The sequence below is a fragment of the Crotalus tigris genome, unplaced genomic scaffold (genome assembly GCF_016545835.1).
Source record: "Crotalus tigris isolate CLP2741 ecotype Arizona unplaced genomic scaffold, ASM1654583v1 scf7180000017720.317629, whole genome shotgun sequence".
NCBI classification, from domain to species: Eukaryota; Metazoa; Chordata; class Lepidosauria; order Squamata; family Viperidae; genus Crotalus; species Crotalus tigris.
Genome location: NW_024096589.1, coordinates 155,868 through 176,161, shown reverse-complemented (window position 1 = coordinate 176,161; position 20,294 = coordinate 155,868). Strand labels below are relative to the sequence as shown.

Sequence of the window (20,294 nt, the reverse complement as noted above, 5' to 3'; positions counted from 1 at the left end):
AGCTGACATTCTCAAAATTAATTTCTGGATCCATTATTCCAAATATCCTTCAGTATGCCCAAAGTTAAAATATTTCATTTTATTCTGCATTAGTGAGCAAAATGTAAGTGTTCCTCTCTTTTAATTGTAATCTTTAGTTCCTCTATAGTGTCCAGCCTTCAAAGTCACAAGCTATTCATGATTTTTTTTAGAAAGAATTCAAAAACATTTTACCACAGGAAGTATTCTTATAATTGATTTCAAAATCCTATTTCAAATCCATTTCAAGTCCATTTGTAATTTTCCAAAGTCAAAATTCTAATAATCCTTCTGCTGTTTATTAAAAAAACATTAAATTCTTGAACTTATATTTAAAACTTCTTAAATAGAAATTGAAGGAAATTCGCCCGATGCTATAACTTGTTGATCCAAAGGTTCTTAATAGCTGAAAAGCAATTAACAACCAATTTCTGAAAGCGATTAGAAAAGAAACCTAGTCTCCTTTCTATGGCACTGACCATAGTTAGACTAAGATAACCAATACTTCATTTCCTGGAATTCTAAACCTGCCAGAGATTGCTTTCTTGTGGTCTCCTTGCAAGGAGCAATTGTCTGGAGCAAGAAATTTCAAATTCTCTCATTGTCCAGAGAGCAATTATAAAAAGTCAGTATTCATTGACTCTTCATTCTGCTGTGGTTATCAGCTCTGTTTTGGCAGAGCCATCTTCAATTCACCATTTATTCCTTAGAAGGTGCTGCCCAACATTTTTTTAAAAGTTGTAATTTTAAGGCAGTGTTTCTCAACCTCAGCAATTTTAAGATGTGTGGACTTCAACTCCCAGAATTCTCCAGCCAGCATGCTGGCTGAGGAATTCTGGGACTTGAAGTCCACAAATCGTAAAGTTGTTGAGGTTGAGAAACACTGCTTTAAGGGAAGTGCTTCTGCCACTCTACAAGCAATGGAACAACTGTTTGACATTTCCAATATTTCTTTCTTGTCTACAAGGGTTTTTAATTTTTCACTGTGGCTCTTTCTTCTAAAAGAGTTGTGCAAGCTGTCAAAGTTCCAATAGATAGCCAAATAAATCAGAACTCTGAGGCTAGAGACTTCCTCAAAGAACATGTTTATTGGATATAACATATTGGTATGATCAATAAAATTTCCTCCAAAGAATTACACTATTACAAAATCAAACTTCCCACCCCAGTGCTGTGCAATCAGCTACATTTCCCAATAGAATAGTTTGGCAGGCTTTCCTAACGTAACTGAAAGAATGACCTTGGTTCCTGTGGGACACAGAATTGTTTAGATTAGCAAAAATCCTCTGCACACACACACACACACACCCATTCATGTGGCAACCTAGAATGAGCAAGATGGCTACGGCCAGGTTGTTGTAGAGTTGACACAAGCCTGAAGTACAGGGTAGATTGGATTCGTATAAAACCCCTTATATACATTCTGCAGTTTTAAATGTATGCTTGTCAACCAAAGTCATTATGAGTGTTTCAGTTGACAACATCTATTAAAATGGTACTTGTCTTATCAGGAGTGTCTTTCTTGTAGATTAAAATGTTAATAAATTAGCTAGTTCATATTTGTATAAATCTGAACTAGCTAAATTATTAACATTTTAATCTGCAAGAATGACATTCCTGATAAAACAAGTACCATTTTAATAGACGTTGTCAACTGAAACACCCATAATGACTTCAGTTGACAAGCATATAGATTTATACAAATATGAATTATCAATAAATATATATTTTCATCACTTGCTGTATATTTTAATTTATGAAGGTGTTGTGGACATATACTGGTGAAGCTCCAATCAATCTTGCCAATAATACAAAGCTGTTTAATTGGCTTCCACAGAACGATCTACTTGGTATGTTTGGGTCGGAAATTAAGGGGGCTTGTTTTTAATTCAGTTTTGATTCTGCTTCCAGTCTGTTATGGTGCTAAATATGAATAGCTTTATATGTATTACCCAACATCAACTAATACCAAATACTATGAAGAAATGCAAACTTGGATGGACCTATTCCCAAAATCTTTTTTTTTGGGGGGGGGAAGCGAAATCATTCCTCATGGAACATTGTACCAATATTATCCTTTAAAACCTAAGTAAAGCATTGAATCAGACCTAATCTGGCTGTTTTATCATGTTGCTCCTGCAAGGAAATACACATAGAGCAAAAACTGATCAAATGACCCATTTTTCCTATGAACACTGCTTTCCTCAGATGATTTGTGGAGCTTGCCTTCCACCTAAGTGTAAAAATGCCTGTTCCTAGGTAAAATAATTAGCATTTCTTCTCAATGCCTTTTCAGGAAAAAATAATGGATGAATGGGTAGGTGGTTTCTGTAGTTTAAGAAGTTTGGCATTTCATTATTTTTTTTCTTTTATTTTTAGTGTTTATTAAAAAATCTTTTAAAAATGCATAGATTTGGATAGGCTATACTAGATTTTTTGAAGAAGTTCCACGGGTTAAAGCTCTTTTGTTCATTCATATATCCCTAAATTAATTACACAAAAACAAACTGGGTTATTCCTTTTATACCATAATACAAGAAATAGAGATTGAAGAGAATTGAGATCTGAAATAAACAAGCAGGGAGATAGTGCTAAACAGAGGGCCTTTATATTCTACTCTGGAGATATCCCACCCAGACTATAGAGAATGTATTAAGTCAATAGGTCTGATGTCTCTTCCTATCATGAAGAGAGGAGTGTTGGAATATTCATGAGCAGGAAGAGTCATGTGGTAACTCAGTCAGCCAATGTGAATAAAGTGCTACTGAGTCTGTGCAAAAAAGGTATTGAGTTAGGAGCTGGATTTTTTATTTAGTCTCAGGTCTGTCTCTGTATCTCTCTGTAAGAAGTCTTCACTGTATTATGTTGCTGTAAGAAGAATGTATGGTATTGTAAATATTTTGATATGAATATAAAGAGGTTATTTGAATCAGCTAAATGCAGTCAACTGTGAGAGCTTCTGATTTATTTTTACCATCAGAGAAATTAAAATTCTCTAACAGTTTCCTTCTACTGCAACAGAGGAAGTATGTTCTTTTTCCTTTCTCTCCCTCACTTCCCCCCTTTTTCCTCCCCACCGTGTCCTACTATTTGCTTTTGAATTTTTGTATTTTATTCTATAATCTAATAAAATATTACAAACTGTAGAAAAAAAGTTAAAAAGTACCAGTTTTAATTTCTTCGGTGGCTGTTCCTTTGCTAAATCCCTTTCCCTTTGCACTGACAAATGTATGATGAATTTATCCATGTTTATTAATATGCACCACTACCAGCTAGTTCAACGGTCTTCAAACTTGGCACTTTTAAGACTTGTGGACTTCAACTCCCTCATGGCTGGTTGAGGAATTCTCATGGCTCATGGCTGGTTGAGGAATTCTGGGAGTTGAAGTCCACAGGTCTTAAAGTTGCTAAGTTTGTAGACTCCTGAGCTAGCTGGTTGGCCCTTCTTCCTCTCTCCCTTCTGACCTCTTCCACAGTGTAGTAAGACTGCACCCCCCAATCCCTTCCCTGTACCCTTAAAGACACAGGAATCAAGTGCAAAGCAAGAAAATAAACACAAACTCTGGTTTTTTTCTCTTTAAGCTGCCTCAGACGTGTCACAATGTTGCAATCCTAGAATGAAAGGCTCTGGCAATTGCGAAAAGCTTTAGCTTTAAATTAAGCCTGTTTACCATCAAAGAAAACTTTCTAAAAGCCATAGACAGACTCAATTAAAGGGGGTAAAACTAATTACATTTGTTTAAAGGGATTAAACCTTCCCTATTGTCTTTTTCCCCCTTCCCTCACCCAAACCATGTTCTTTTATAGTCTCTCCTCTCTTTCCCCCCCTTTTCTTCAGTTTACCTCCTGCTCCGAGCTGCTTCTGGAAGTGCCAATCAGCTGGAGCCAATCAGCTAGAGCCCTGCCAGCTCCTGGGGCTTCTGCCAAGCCCAGACAGTCATGCAGCTGCCTCTCCCTCAGGCTTGGCTTGCTTAGGCTCATTCCCCTCCCACTACACTTGGCTAGCAGTTGCATGCCACCTGCCACATGGCAAAGTACCACAGGTGGTATGCATACCATCAGTTGAAAAGCCCTGCTCTAGGACTTGCAACCTTGCTTCCTGAGTTCAATTGTGGGAGGCAAGCAGTTTACTTATCTTCAACCTGGCACTGTGCTTTCTTCCTAGAAACAGAAGAACCCACATGCTTGTGCTTACAGTATTACAGTAAGTGCTTACAATATCTGGTAGCTTGAAAGAGAATATTCTTTCCCATACACCCATGCAGTTTTTAAGGCTACTATGACTTTGCCTTCAGTGTTTTTCTACAAAAGTGTTAGACCTCTTCTAGTTTGCCTTCTTCCTCAGTTTTGCACATCCAGTCAAAGAAACAGATCCAATTCAGATTTGTCCTGAACATAAAACCCTATTAATCTTTGAATTAATCTAGTCTTTTATTGCAATTGTTTAATTTTTTTAAAGACTCTTACCCTTGTTCTTTCCGCAGGGTCTCTTCAAGTTCTTTATTTTCATTCTGCCATGTCTGAAGCTCATTTTTCATGGCATCTACATCTTCTTGAATATAGTCCATTATTTTTCCAAGAGGAAGAGCACTCCGACAAAGGGCCTGAATGGAGCCGCGAAATTTCTCTATTTCTTTAGTTACTAAATCTTTTTCCTTTCTCTTTGCTGCCTCTGACAAATATGGCTTCTCCTAAGTTTTAAGAAAGTTCAGATATCAATCAATGGGCAAAATAAAGTAACAGGGCTGAAAGAAGCATCAGTGAGACAGTGTTCATTTCACGAGGAGACATGGAATATAAATCAAGTAAATATCAAATGCAGAGAAATAAAATATGCTTACTTTAGTAAAAAATATGTCATTGGATAATACAATAATCAAACATTAATATATTCTCCCAGTCCTTATGAGGTGCAGCCCAATTAGACATCATTTATTCAGAAAGCAAATCAAATATTTTATGTCAACGTGACTTCCTTAGTCAACAATTCATCTTCCTTCAATTTCCAGACTTTTTTCATGGCCAAAGGATTGCATAAGAACAGCATCTGAACCCCAGGTCCAACATCTTAGATCTAGCATCCATGGTGATATAGTTATAGTCTCATGGTAGTATAATTTATCTTCTCATAAATAAAGATGGAATAATTGTTAGTGAACTGGATGAATCTTGTTAATTGTTTTATAAATCTGAGGACTATACTCCTTGAGAAAGTATATTTTGCAGCCCTCCATTGATTCTACCAAGGTGATGTGAGCCTTCAAGGTTTCATCAGGTGGCAACGTTTAAGGGAGTTAAATTATATCTAACCTAGTAGATGAGCAGATACCTTCAGGGAGAAGCAGTGCCACAATTTACCCAGTCCTATGGCACATAAAGGGATAACTAGCACCTGGAAAGGAACTGGATGCCAGTGCAGTTCATGCAGCAGTGGTGTTACTTAGGTGAATACCTGACATCCAAAACTCTCTGACCTGCTGCATTTGGGACCAGCTGCAGCTTTTGGATGATTTTCAAAGGCAAAATGTAGAATGTATTGGAATAATCTAAACAGAAGGTTATTCCTGGAGCTTACAGGGATGGGTGCAATTGGTGCACAAGATGGATTTGTGCAAAGGCCACCCTGGCCACAGCTTCCACCTGTTCTTTCAGCAGAAGTTGTGAGTCCAAAAGGACACCCAAATTGCACACCAGTGTGAGGTAGTATTACCTCCCCATCAAAAGTCAGCAATTCTCCTCACCCTGGAGGGCCAAAATTCCACAACCATTCCAATCTTGCTGCAGTTGAGTCATGACTGCTTTCTCTCCATCCAGGTGCTTACAGCCCCTAGGCCAGGGGTAGGTAATCCAAAACACTCAAAGAGCCACTTGGACCCGTTTCCCACCAAAAACAAAACACTGGGAGCCGCAAAACCCTTTTGATATCTAAAAGGAAGATAACACTGCATATATCCTTTTTTACCTTTATACACACACACACACACACACACACACACACACACACACACACACACATACAGACATATATATACATATACATATACACATATATATATCTCATAAAGGTAAAAAAGGATACATGCAGTGTTATCTTCATTTTAGATATCAAAAGGGTCTCTCTCTCTGTCTCTCTCTCCTTCCCTCCTTCTCTCTCCCTCTCTTTCTTTCTGCCCTTGGTCTGCCAGTCCTTTTCCCCCACTCTCTTTCTCTCTCTCTCTTTCCTCTCTCTCTCTCTCTCTCTCTCTCTCTCTCCCCTTCCTTTTCTCTCTCTTTCTCTGTCTTTCTCTCCCCCCCGATCTTCTGCTCACCTGGCAAGCTGGCTTCAAGCTGTTCTCCAACAAGCTCAGAGGTAGGCAACCTCGGCTCTTTTATGACTCATGGACTTCAATTCCCAGAATTCCTGAGTCAGCATCGCTGGGCTAGCTAGCTCTCTCCTGCCCTTCCTGCTTCCTGCAGAGACGCAGCAAAGGGAGGAGCCACGCCCAAAAAGATTTTCAGCTTGTCGAAGAACACAGTGAGTCCACTCTCTTTTACACACACACACACACACACACACACACACACACACAAACACAAACACAGAGACAGAGAGAGACAGAGAAGCAGGTGCCTCTCTCTGTCTGTCTCTCTCTGCAAATGGCAGAGGAGGCTGGGAACCACAGTGGAAGGCTCAAAGAGCTGCATGTGGCTCCGGAGCCGCAGTTGCCGACCTGTGCCCTAGGCACAGAGCCAGCACCCGAACAGCATTACTTGCCTAGCATGAGGTAGAGATGTATAATTGGGTATCATTAACATATTGATGACACTGAACCCTATGTCAGCGGATGACTTCTCCCAGTGACTGATATAGTTGTTAAATAGGACGGGAGAGAATCCAAGGCCTAAATACTTTACATAATAGGAGTCTAAGCTTGGACTTCTCCTCCCCACTAGCACTCTGGTACTAGCAATGGAGAAAGGAAAAGACCCACTGAAAAACACTGCTCCCAACTCCTAATCCCTGGAATAATCCAGCAATGTTGGAATATTCATGAGCAGGAAGAGTCATGTGGTAACTCAGTCAGCCAATGTGAAGAAAGTGCTACTGAGTCTGTGCAAAAGAGTGTTGAGTTAGGAGCTGGATTTCCAGTCTCAGTTTTGTCTCTGTATCTTTCTGGAAGAAGTCTTCAATTGAGCTATGTTGCTGTAAAGAAGAATGTATGGTATTGTAAATTTTGATATGAATATAAAGAAGTTATTTTGAATCAGCTAAAGGCAATCAACTGTGAGAGCTTCTGATTTATTTTTTCACCAACAGAGAAATTAAAATTCTCTAACAGGTTATGGGTCCAGAGCTTACTAAGGACTGCATTGTAATTTAAAGCTGGAAGAAATTGCCTGTGTTTAGAAAGTATAAGAACAAGGCAGAATTAGCAGAATGGCTGCAATGGAATTTAAGGAAAGCTGTGTGCCTCATTTGGGCCAGAAGAATTATATTATATGGGCTGCAAAAATGGAATATTTGCTGAAAGCAAAAGAGCTGTGGTATATTGTAGAAAACCCACCACAAGTATTTGCAGCTGCAGATCAGAAAAGCCATGATAGAGCACTGGCTTATCTCATCTTGAATTTAGATGATGAACAATTTCTAAATGTTGCAAATTTAAAGACTGCAAAGGAAATTTGGTTGAAGTTGAGAGCTGTGCACGTGAATGTTTCTGCATGCAATATAGTGCAATTGTCAAGAAAACTTTATAGGGCCTGTTTGCAACCAGGTGAATCTATGGAACAGCATTTAAATAAAATACAAAGTTTATTTTTGGACTTAGAACAATGTGGGATTAAATTCCCTGAGTCCCAGAAGGTTTTATTGGTGTTGAACAGTTTAGATAAAACCTGGGACACAGTTTCTATGATATTTGAGTGTAAAGAAGAGCAAGACTTAAAGTTTGAGGCTTTAAAGGCATGTTTGCTTAATGAAGAAGAAAAACACCATTTTAGAAGCAGCCATGAGGAGGAGAAATTCCTGAGGAGGGGGTCCAGACTGTAAGTCTCTGGAGGAGAAAAAACAAGCAGATCGACTCGGACCAAGTTGCAACAAAGGAGAGATTTTGCAAGCAGAGAGCTGCTTTGCAAGAAAAGAATTGCTACATTTGTGGAGCGAGCACACATATGAAAAGGAACTGTTTGCAAAGGAACTGTTTGCAGCAAAGGACATTTGCGCATGCAAAAAGACTGATTTGCAAAAGGAATATTTTGGTGTTGCAAAAGTTTGCTATAGCAACAACAGAGACAAGTGGCTAATAGATAGTGGGGCAAGTCAAACAATTGTTAATGACTCTGAATTATTTTGCAGGTTTGTTCCAGTAGCACAAGAAACTGTAGCTTTGGCAAATGGCCAGAAAGCAAAAGTCATTGGAAGAAGGCGATGTAAAAATTCCATATTTAGAATCAAAGTTTACCAATGTGCTTTGTGTACCTGAGATGGAACATAATTTGTTAAGTGCGTCTAATTTAGACAAACAAGGTTTTGAGATCATTTTTGTAAATGGGAAGTGTCTCATCAAAAGGAATGGGAATATTTGTGCAGAAGGCATAAAGGAAGATAATCTATATGTATTGCAGGGACAAAAGGTTCAATGTTCCCATATATTTAAGAATGTTGCAGAGCATGATTCATGTGTTCATCTTCTACATAGAAGACTTGGCCATGCAAGCTTTAAAGTTTTGCAGCAAATGCAAGATTTTGCAGAAGGGCTAAATTTGAAGGGATGCAAAACATATTTGGACTGTGCAGTATGCAAAGCACCAAGTCAAAGGCATTCCCAGTTAGTAAATGTAGCACAAGACAAACAAAAAAAGTTCTAGAGCTGGTCCATGCAGATCTGGTGGGACCTATGCAAGCCAGTTTGGGAGAAGCAAAATATGCACTGGTAATTGTTGATGATTATAGCAGGTATTCATTTTGCTACTTGCTTAGAAGTAAGACAGAGGTGCTACAACAATTCAAACAGTGGGTAAGTTTTGTAGAGAGAAGGTACAGACAACAAGTGTGTCAGTTGCAAACTGACAGAGGTACTGAATTTATGTCAACTAAATTCCAACAATGGTTGGGGCAGTTGGGGATAAGACACAGACGTACAAATCCTTACACAGCAGCAGAGAATGGTGTAGCTGAAAGAAGGAATGGTGTTTTGCAAACAATGAAAGATTCATTATTGGAGGATTCTGGTATGAGCAGGTCATATTGGGGAGAAGCCATATTGACTGCCAATTATATAGTTAACAGGCTGTGGAGTTCCTCCATTAATAATACTCCATATGCCATTCTATATGGGAGAAAGCCATCACTGGCACATTTGAGAATTTTTGGAAGTACTGCATGGGTACATATTCCAAAAGCAATCAGAAGAAAGGGACAGCAAAAGGCAAGAAAGCTCAGGTTTGTGGGCTATGAGCCAGGGTCAAAAGGATATCGCTTTAGCGATGGAAGTAAAAGAATTATAATTTCAAGGTCTGCTAATTTTGCAGAACAAAATTGGGACAGAATTAATGCAAATTCTGGGTATGTCTCATTTAATGATGGTGATCTGTTTAGTGACAATAACTCATCTAATGATGGAAAAATGATTATAGAAGATGTCAATGTTCAGGGAGGAGAGGCTGAACAAGACATGAAACCAGAAAGACTTGAGACACAGGAGCAGTTAATACCACGTAGGTCAGAGTGATGTAACAAAGGAATTCTGCCTGACAGGTATTCTGCCAACAAGGTAAAGGTTTGCAATGTGTGGTATGAGCCAAGAAGTTATAAAGAGGTGTTGGCGTTACCAAAAGCTGAACAAGAAAGATGGAAGGAGGCCATGGATAAAGAGATGAAATCCGTGGGAGACCATGAAGTATTAAAATCAGTGAATTTGCCACAGGGAACCAAAGCTATGGGTTGTAAGTGGGTATATAAGAAAAAGGTATTGCCAAATAATGATATACAGTATAAGGCCAGGTTAGTGGCACAAGGTTTTTCACAATTAAAGAATGTGCACTACAATGAAGTATTTGCGCCAACTGTGAAAAGTGAGAGTATAAGATTAGCACTGGCATTGGCAGCGGCATATAAGCATAAAATCTGGCACTTTGATATCAAAACTGCATTCCTCAATGCTGAGTTAGAGGAAGAAATTTATATGATCCAAGCACCAGGATATGAAATTGCAAAACCTAACATGGTATATAAATTAAACAAGGCTATTTATGGGCTGAAGCAATCAGCCAGAAACTGGAATATCTGTTTAGATACTGCTTTAAAGGATCTTGGATTTAAAAGTTGCAAAGCTGATAATTGTATATATACTGGACAGTTACAAGGAGGGAATTGTCTACTGTTATCATTTGTGGATGATCTTTGCTTCATCGCAAAGGATGCATCACAAGTCAAAGAATTTGCTGATAAATTAGGAAAGAAATTTGAATTAAAGAATTTGGGAGAAATAAAAAATTATCTCGGTGTAGAGATACAGAAAAATGAAAAAGGTGGTTATATTCTCAATCAAAGGAGAAAAATTGAGCAGTTATTGGAGAAATATAATATGAAAGATTGCAATACTGCTCCCATACCCATGAGTGCGGATTTTTATAATAGTTTAATTGCGGACAAAGGTGAAACCTGTGATCAAGAGATATATCACTCGGCAATAGGGAGTTTGTTTATCACAGTGGTCCAGACCAGACATAGCTTGCGCAGTAAGCATTTTGAATCGTTTTACTGCTGCACCTACAAAGTTACATTGGATGAGTGTAAAAAGGGTTCTCAGATATTTAAAGGGAACTATAAATTTGGGTCTTCAAATACAGATTACTGAGGAATTGAAATTAAAGTGTTATGTCGATAGTGACTATGCAAATGACATAAAAACAAGGAAATCAAATTCTGGGATTATAATATTGTTTGGAGGGACTCTGATTGGATGGAAGTCCAGAAAACAAACAACTGTTGCTATTTCAACAGCGGAAGCAGAGTTTATTGCTTTATCTGAATTGTGTTCTGAAGTAACATGGTATGTACAGTTGTTGCAAGATTTAAATATTAATGTAAAGGTATTTGAAGACAATGCTGCCTGTATAAAAATGACAACTGGTGACAGAGTGAAGAACAGAAGTAAACATGTAGACATTAAGTATTGTAATGTCAGGGAAGCTGTAAAAGGAAAATTGATTAGTTTACATCATTGTTCTTCTGAGGATAATTTGGCAGACATGATAACTAAACCATTGGGTAGTATTCACTATGGAGAATGTATTAAGTCAATAGGTCTGATGTCTCTTCCTGTCATGAAGGGAGGAGTGTTGGAATATTCATGAACAGGAAGAGTCATGTGGTAACTCAGTCAGCCAATGTGAAGAAAGTGCTACTGAGTCTGTGCAAAAGAGTATTGAGTTAGGAGCTGGATTTCCAGTCTCAGGTTTGTCTCTATATCTCTCTGGAAGAAGTCTTCAATTGAGCTATGTTGCTGTAAAGAAGAATGTATGGTATTATAAATATTTTTATATGAATATAAAGAAGTTATTTTGAATCAGCTAAATGCAGTCAACTGTGAGAGCTTCTGATTTATTTTTTCACCAACAGAGAAATTAAAATTCTCTAACAAGCAACATATCATGTCAATAGTATCAAAAGTTGCTGGTAGATCCAGAAGGACTAGAGTGGACACACCACCCCCATCCTGAGCCCTCCAAGATCATCCACAACTGTAACCAAAATGCCTTGGTACTATATCCCAGTCTGAATCCTGACTGAAGAGGGTGTAGATAATCCACTTCATCCAAGGCCCTCTCTAGTTGGGAGCTCACTTCTCTCTTGACAGAGTGTTAAGGGAAGATTGGAGACTGGATGAAAGTTATCTAAAACTATACATTCAAGGATGGTCTTCTGGGAAGGAGTGATCCACTGCCTCTTTCAAGGCCAGCAGAACTACCCCCTCCTGTAAGAAGGCATATACCATCCCTTAGACCAAACAATATGCCATCCTTTAAATGGGTCCAGATTACAGGTCTTGGACCCTGGATGAGAAGCTAGATCGTCTCATCTAGAATCCAATTCCAAAGTCAAGTGACTTTATCCAATAGATGTCTAGAATAATCTTCACTGTGATCCTGGAAGGACTAATTCTACACCCCTTAAGAGGGGGAATTGGTCATCCAAAACTGGACTGCTGGCCAGCCATCTGGGGATGCAATAAGAATGAAGACTTAAGTATGGTTCGCCACTCTCACCACAACAAGATAAGTCCTGATAAAGACTTGTACCTGTGTTTTATTAACTTCATCCCTCATCTTCCTCCACTGGTGCTCTAAGTATTCTTATGTCATTTCATTACCGACTGTAAACCAAGAGGCCCTATGGAAACTGCAGAACTGAACAAACATGGAGCATGCCAACCCTGCCAGATTGAATTGACCAGGCAGATAATATGGGAGATAAATAGTCATTCAGCTAACAAGACCCTGTACCATAAAGGACTTTATAGATGGTAACCATCCTGAATCACACTAAGAAGCAAGCTAGAGCCACTGCAGTTCGTAAAGCAGAGGTGTTACAGGAGCGTGCTGATGCATGCCCATCGCTGCTCACTGTTGTCTTCAAGAACAGCCTCTTGAATTAATAACAGAAAGCATAGGTAATATGAAGAAATCAACCTCCCCCATTTACTTTAATTTCTACATATCTTCATTCTTGTTTTCAGAAGCTCCAGCTTCCCTAGGGTCAGGGAAGGCAAATTGTATAATTGTTCTTATTAGAGGAGCAATAACTCTTTGCATAGGGAAGTCAAACAGCTCTATTGTATCATCTGCTGAATAATTACCCTAATTTGCTTTCCACATTTTTCTATAAAAAAAAAAACAGAATAAAGGGAATATTTTCTCCAATTTTCAGCTATTCAACATACAGAAGATTGTGTAAAGTTCTGAACCATAATTCTCTTCTGAGGAGGAGCCAGAAAATGACAGAATATGAAAATGCTAAAAAATAATATCAAGAAGTTATAGATATTAATGTTGATTGAGCCGTGGTGGCACAGTGGTTAGAATGCAGTAATGCAGGCTAATTCTGCTGACTACTAGCTGCCAGTAATACAGCAGTTTGATTCTCACTGGCTCAAGGTTGATTCAACTTTCCATCCTTCCCAGGTTGGTAAAACGAGGACCCAGATTGTTGGGGGCAATATTCTGACTCTGTAAACCACTTAGAAAGGACTGTAAAGCATTGTGAATCGGTCTAAGTCAGGGGTCTTCAAACTTGGCCCTTTTATCTGATCAAAGAGATGAGATTAATGGTTTAACTACTTCAGATGAGATTATTTGGGCTATTAAACAATTGAAAGTTGGTAAGGCTCCAGGTACCGATGGATTAACAGCAATTTATTATAAGATGTTATCTGAAGAAATGATAGAACCACTGAAGGAACTTTTTAATAATATTTTATTGGGAGCAGAGGTACCTCCATCATGGAGAAGGGCTTTTATATCATTGATTCCGAAGGAGGATCAAGATTTGACTCAGGCCAAAAATTATAGGCCTATATCTCTTTTGAATACAGATTATAAATTTTTTTCAAAAACATTGGCAAATAGATTAATGCGAGTTTTGAAACAATTGGTTCATAGTGACCAATCTGCATTTATATCTGGAAGATATATGAAATATAATGTTAGACAAATTGTTAAGTTAATTGAGTATTTGGATAAGAACAATCAAATCCCTGTGGCGTTGATTTTTTTAGATGCTAAAAAAGCTTTTGATCAATTAGATTGGCAATTTTTATTTAAAGTAGTAGAGGAAATGAATTTTGGGGATAAATTTTTAGTTGCCCTTAAGGCAATTTATCAACAACAATCTGCACAAATCATAGTTAATGGGGGTTTAACAGAAGCATTTAAAATTGAAAAGGGTACAAGACAGGGATGTCCTTTATCCCCATTGTTATTTGTTTTAACAATGGAGATTTTACTTATTAAAATTTGGGAGTCACCTAGAATAAAGGGAATAAAAATAAATAAGAATGATTATAGGTTGAGAGCTTTTGCTGATGATTTGGTTGTGATATTATCTCAACCGACAAACTCGGTTAGGGATTTGGTAACAATTTTAATTCAGTATGGGAAGGTTTCTGGTTTTAAGGTAAACAATAATAAGACTAAAATATTATCGAAAAATATGTCTATGAAGGAAAAGGATGTTTTGATTAAACTAACAGGTTTTGAAATAGTGAGAAAGGTTAAATATTTAGGAGTATATATCACAGCTTCTAATGTTAAACTATATAAAAATAATTATGAGATACTATGGGCAAAAGTGCAAAAGGACTTATATGATTGGAAAAAATTACAATTATCTTTGTTGGGGAGAATTTCAGCAGTTAAAATGAATATACTTCCAAAGTTTCTTTTCTTGTTTCAAATGATACCTATTTGAAGAAAAATGCTAATTTGGAGGAATGGCAGAAAGGGATTAATAAGTTCATTTGGGCAGGGAAAAAGCCAAGAGTTAAATTCAAGATTATACAAGATATACGGGAAAGAGGAGGACTTAAAGCGCTTAATTTAAAATTGTATTATGATGCGGCGGCTTTAACCTTGATTAGTGATTGGCTCAACTTAACAAATAAAAATATTCTTTCTCTTGAGGGATGGAATTTATTATATGGATGGCACGCTTATATAATTTATGATAAAAAAGTTGATCAGGTTTTTAAAATCCATATTTTGAGAAGTGCCTTGTTGCGTGTCTGGAAGAAATATTATTATAGGTTAAATTATAAAATTCCAATTTGGGGGATTCCTGGACACGTGATAGAGGGAGTATCTAGGGGAGTGAATTTGGATAAGATTTCTTATAAGGAATTACTTAGTTTGGTTGGGCAAGATTGGCAATTAAAGTCATTGACTGAGTTGAAGCAAGAAAATATTGTACACTCTTGGTTTCATTATAATCAATTGTTAGTGAGGTGGAGTTTAGATCAAAAAGTTGGTATCACTTTAGAGGATGTGAATTTGGTAAAACAGATTAAAGATCAAAGTTGAACTCATATAAAAAGAATTTATAATGTTTTAATAGAATTGGATTCTGAAACAGAATTAGTTAAAGACTGTATGATTAAATGGGCGCAAAATATTCAAGAGCCGATTTTATTGGATATATGGGAGACAATTTGGGTTAGAAATGTAAAATTCACTCAGGCGCAAAATTTAAGAGAAAATTTTTATAAAATATTTTATAGATGGCATTTGGATCCCCAAAAGTTGTCACGCATGTATCCGAATTTACAGCCCAAATGTTGGAGATGTGGAAATTTAGATGCAACTTATTTTCATATTTGGTGGACTTGTAGAGATATTAAAGCTTTTTGGATTAAGATTTGGTGGAATATTCAAAAGATTTTTAAGAGAAAGATAAAGTTTACTCCGCAATTGTTTTTGTTGGGTATTATTGTAGATTTTGATGTTAAAGAAACTAATTTGATGTTGAACCTTATAACAGCTGCAAGATTATTGGTGGGGCAATATTGGAAGAAAAACTTATTGCCTACTTTGGAAGAATGGATACTTAAAGTGTCTAATTTAGCAGACATGGCGAAAATCTCCGCCTATTTGAAGGATCATCCACAAGAAAAATATATTATGGGAGCTTCCGGTGGATCTGCGCGCGCGATGGCGGCTACTTTGTAGCCGTCCTCCTGGGTAAGTGTTTGAATCGCTATGAACAGCGGACATCAGCTGTTCAGCGGTTCAAAATCCCCCTCCCGGGCAAAGGGGGGGGAAGTGGGTTGTCTGAATAGTGGTAGAGCCTCTTATGCACCCCCAATGTTTTTTTTGGGGGGGGTGAAAAGAGTGCTCCCACGGAGTTCAGACTGTCTCCGCTTCCCAGCTGCTTTTGTCCCTTGGGACCAAACAAGCCACTGCAACCACCTCCGCGGTTAAAGAGATCTGGTGAGTTTTTCTTAGAAGCGGACAGAGTTGACTAGAGGATTTAGCTTTTGCTTTTTTTGATTTTATTTGGATTTTAAGTTTAAAGACTTACTTTTACGTTTATATTCCCTCTTTTTATTTTTTATTTTTTGCTGAAAGGGAAAGTAAAATGGCGATCGGCAGGCTTTTTGGTGTTTTTTTTTTCACTTTCCTTTTTTTTAATGATTGGAATGGATGTGGACTGATTATTTATGTTTTTTTTTTATGATGTTGGGTTTGGATTTTAGAAGCATTATTATTTTTGTTTAACTTCTTTGTTGTTTTTTGTACTTTTAAAAGTACTTTTAAAAAATGGAATGGATTTTTTCTATTTAATCATTTTTTTTCTTCTTCCTTTTTCCTTTTTTTTAACTCCTTTTTTTATTATAATGATCTCCTTTTGAAGGATTTTTTGATTTTTTGGAGTTAATCTCTCTTTTTCTTTTGCTTAATTTTTGTAATTTTTAAGAAGGAGTAAAGATTTTTTTTTAAGATGGCTCCAAAGCGTCCAGCAATTCCTAAAGTTCCTAAGGTGGTTTCTTCTTCGGTGTTATCATCAGCACAACAACCTAAATCAATAGCTTCACCCTCTTTCTTGGTACAGCCAATAATGGTGAAGGACTTGCAAGATATGATGGGAAATGTTATATCTCAAATTAGGGTAGAAATGAAAGAGATTTTAGAGGAAAATAATAAGATTTTGAGGCAAGAGATAGTTTTGGCTTTAAAAGGAGTTGCCTCTGTTCTTGAAAAGCTGAACTTTTGCGTAGAAGAGGTAGAAGAAAAAGTGGAATTGATGGAGGGAAAATTTGAAAGCATGGAAAAAGAGATGGAAAATTTTCAAGATGAGATTCTTATGCTTCAATATAGACAAATGGACTATGCTTTAAGAATCAGAGGTCTGAGAGAGTCTGTGCAAGGAGATCTGAGAGAGATGGTTGCAAAGGACTTTGCTGTGATTTTGAATAAAGAAAAAGAGGAAATACTTAGTGAAATTGAAAAACCATTTAGAGTTAATTCTGTGGTGGCAGAGCAAAAGAATTTGCCAAGAGATGTGGTAATTTACTTTGGGAAAAGATCCCTGCGCAACGAAATTATACAAGCTTTTTATAAGAAGAGGTTTCAAATTGCTTCACAAGATGTTATAATTCTAAAGGAGATCCCATCTACAATTTTAAGAAGAAGAAAGGAGTTTGCTTTTTTAGCAGATGAACTTAAAAAGAGACGAATCTTGTTCAGATGGGATGTTCCGACTGGAATGGTGGTGAGTTACCTGGGGATACGTTATAGACTTAATATTGTTTCTAAAGCAAAAGACTTTTATACTTCGGTCCTGGGGGTATGTTCATCGCCATCTATTAAGTTTAAAGCTTTGGAAGAAAAGAAGGTAGAATTGCAGTCTGAAGAGCCTATACTTATGAAAATTGGGAAATCTCAGTTGGAGGGGCCTCAACAAGTTGAGATGGAGGAGCAGAGGATAACCTGTGCAACATATAATTGTAAAGAAAAGGAACAACAGAAGGTCAAGGAAGCCTCACAAGTATTGGTTTCTGAATCTGCGGGAGAAGTAGGATTTATAAATTCTTTGGAGCAACCTTTAAATGTATTTAGACTTATTTATGGTTTATATTTTTTTTAAGAATTTAAGAAACTTTAATTAAGCCTATATTCAGCTCTGGGAAGGTTGAGGGAGGGAGTGGGGTGGTTGGGGTGGGTTGGGGAGGGTTGTTTTCTTTTCTTGTAAAAATTTTAAAAAATTTCAATAAAAAAAGAAAAGAAAAATATATTATGGTTTGGAGAAGATGGATTGATTACATTCAGAAGAAATATGAGATTGAAAAGTATTATCTTGCTTTTGAGTAGATTTTAGATAATTATTATTAGTTTTAATTATTTTATTATTTTTGACTTAATTTGTTAATATTTGTTGGGAGGAGTTAAAGTGTGTTATGGTATTGTTAGTTAGATTATGTTTGTTTATTTTTTATCCTGTAATCAGCTCTGGGAAGTGGGGGAGGGGGGAAGTGGTGGTGGGGTTTATATTGTAATAAATTTATAAAACTTTTAAATTAAAAAAAACTTGGCCCTTTTATGACTTGTTGTAAGGACCCACCCCACTTTGCATCTTAAGAAGACAGAACTCTTGGAATAATTCTTCCAACAGGAATCCTTTATTAAGAGAAGTGGTTGCAGGCATGCTAGACAGGACTTGGGGTTCAAGCTCTCCCATTCAAGGTTTTAAGGGGTTCCCCAGTAGTCCCACCCAATCAAGCCCCCTTCCAGGGATAGTTTCAAGTATCACAATTCCACCCCCTTTCTTCTTTCTTCCGTCTAGATGGAGACTTCAGATAACTACATGAAAGGCAATTACCCTTCTTTGATATGTTAACGCTTAGAGGTCACAATAAACACACATTCAGCATTCAGCCCTTTGAAGTGTACTGAAGGAAGTGAGGGCCATAAAGCCCCTTTGCTCTCCCCCTTCTCTCCCTCTTATGGCAGAATCCAGAGAAGGCAGAATTGGGAGTTTCTATATTTGATAATTAAAGATGAAATATAATTGGATTCTGACATCCGGCCCCTCTTAAAAATAAGAGAGATCCACCTGAAAGAAAACACAAGTAAAAAATTTAGTCAGGCTTGTTAGGATACTCTGTGTGAAACTTCTTCAATAGCTTCGGGGCTCTGACATGACGTTTATGAACCCACTCATTTTGTGAGGCAGGGAGGTGTTTCCAGGCAACTAGGTACTGAGTTGTTCCATGATATCTCCTAGAGTCAAGGATCTCTTTTATTTCGAAGTGTTGTTCACCCTCCACCATGATTGGAGGTGGTGGGGGGGGATTTTTGGCCGTAGAGGTGACTGATGCTCTCTTTTCAGCAAGCTGCAATGAAAAATTGGGTGTATTTGCCTGAGGTTTTTGGGTAATTCTAATTCTACTGTTACTGGATTTATGATTCTTTTAATTGGAAAAGGTCCTATATATTTTGGTCCAAGTTTTTTACAGGGCTGTAGGGACTTTAGGTATTTTGTAGATAAGTACACCATTTCTCCTATAATGAATGGTGTAGGCTCAACCCTTTTTTTATCGGCTTGTTCTTTGTATGCCCGCCTAGCTTCATCTAGTGATTTTCTGACTATTGGCCAGGTGTTTTGTAGGTTTTCCATCCATTCTTTCAGTGAAGGGATCGTTGGTTCTTTTGGGGTTAACTCTGGCATAGGGTTGAAACTTTGACCGTTGGCTATTTGAAAAGGAGTGTAGCCTGTGCTGGAGTGGACTGCATTATTGTAGGCAACTTCTGCAAAAGGAAGTAAGTCCGTCCAATCACTCTGTTGGAAATTTAAAAAACATCTCAAATATTGCTCAAGTACCGACTGGCAGCGTTCCGCTTGTCCATCCCCTTGAGGGTGGTGGCTAGATGTCAATCCCTGAGTGGTCCCTAAGAGGGATAAAAATTCCTTCCAAAATGCAGACGTAAATTGCACTCCCCTATCAGAGATGATGCGTTGGGGTGCCCCGTGCAATCTGTAAATGTGCTGGATGAAAAGTTTTGCTAAGGCCTTTGCAGTGGGAATTTTTTGGCAAGGGATAAAGTGCACCTGTTTGGAAAATAGGTCCGTGACTGTCCAGATAACAGTATTCCCATTGCTTTCTGGCAATTCCACTATAAAATCCATGGCTATTTCCCTCCAGGGGGCTGAGGGACTTGCCACTGGTTGTAATAGCCCTGGCGATTTCCCTTGCAACCTCTTTGCTGATGCACAGGTTGGGCAGCTGGCAACATAACTTTCTATGTCCTTTTTTATTGATGGCCACCAAAATTGCCGTTTAATTAAGTGTAAAGTTTTTACAAATCCAAAATGCCCTGCTGATTTTGTGTCATGGCAAAGGTGCATGAAAGTTAGTCTTTGAGTTGTTGGTATATATAACTTTTCCCCTACCCAAGGCAACCCGTCTCTCATTGTGCACACATTTTTGTTTTTCTGGAACCAGTCATCTGTTTCCAAACTTTTTCTGAATTCAATCCCAGTTTGGCTGTCCAGTTGTGGTTTTATTTTGGCTTGGGTTCTTGTGGTTACTGGTGCTGCCAGTTGTGACTCTGCCATTATTGGTCTAGAGTCTGTGGTTCGTGCGCTGTTATATTGGGGCATGCGAGATAGTGCATCTGCCAGGAAGTTCTTTCTTCCTGGTAAATGTTTGAGCTTAAATTGGAATTGGTGAAAATGCTGGGACCAGCGGACTTGTTTGGGATTGAGTTTCCTGGAAGTTTTCAGGGCTTCTAAATTTTTGTGA

The 20,294-nt window shown here is 37.8% G+C and overlaps 1 protein-coding gene across 1 annotated transcript in view; it reads right to left on the bottom strand.

The window, feature by feature from the left end:
• The window catches only part of LOC120306134 (protein O-mannosyl-transferase 2-like), a 198,621-nt gene that overhangs the window by 41,862 nt on the left and 136,465 nt on the right, over positions 1 to 20,294 (bottom strand). The window contains exon 11 of the mRNA XM_039338813.1: positions 4,486 to 4,709. Within this exon, the coding sequence (XP_039194747.1) occupies positions 4,486 to 4,709 (224 nt within the window). The remainder of the gene's footprint in view (positions 1 to 4,485; positions 4,710 to 20,294) is intronic.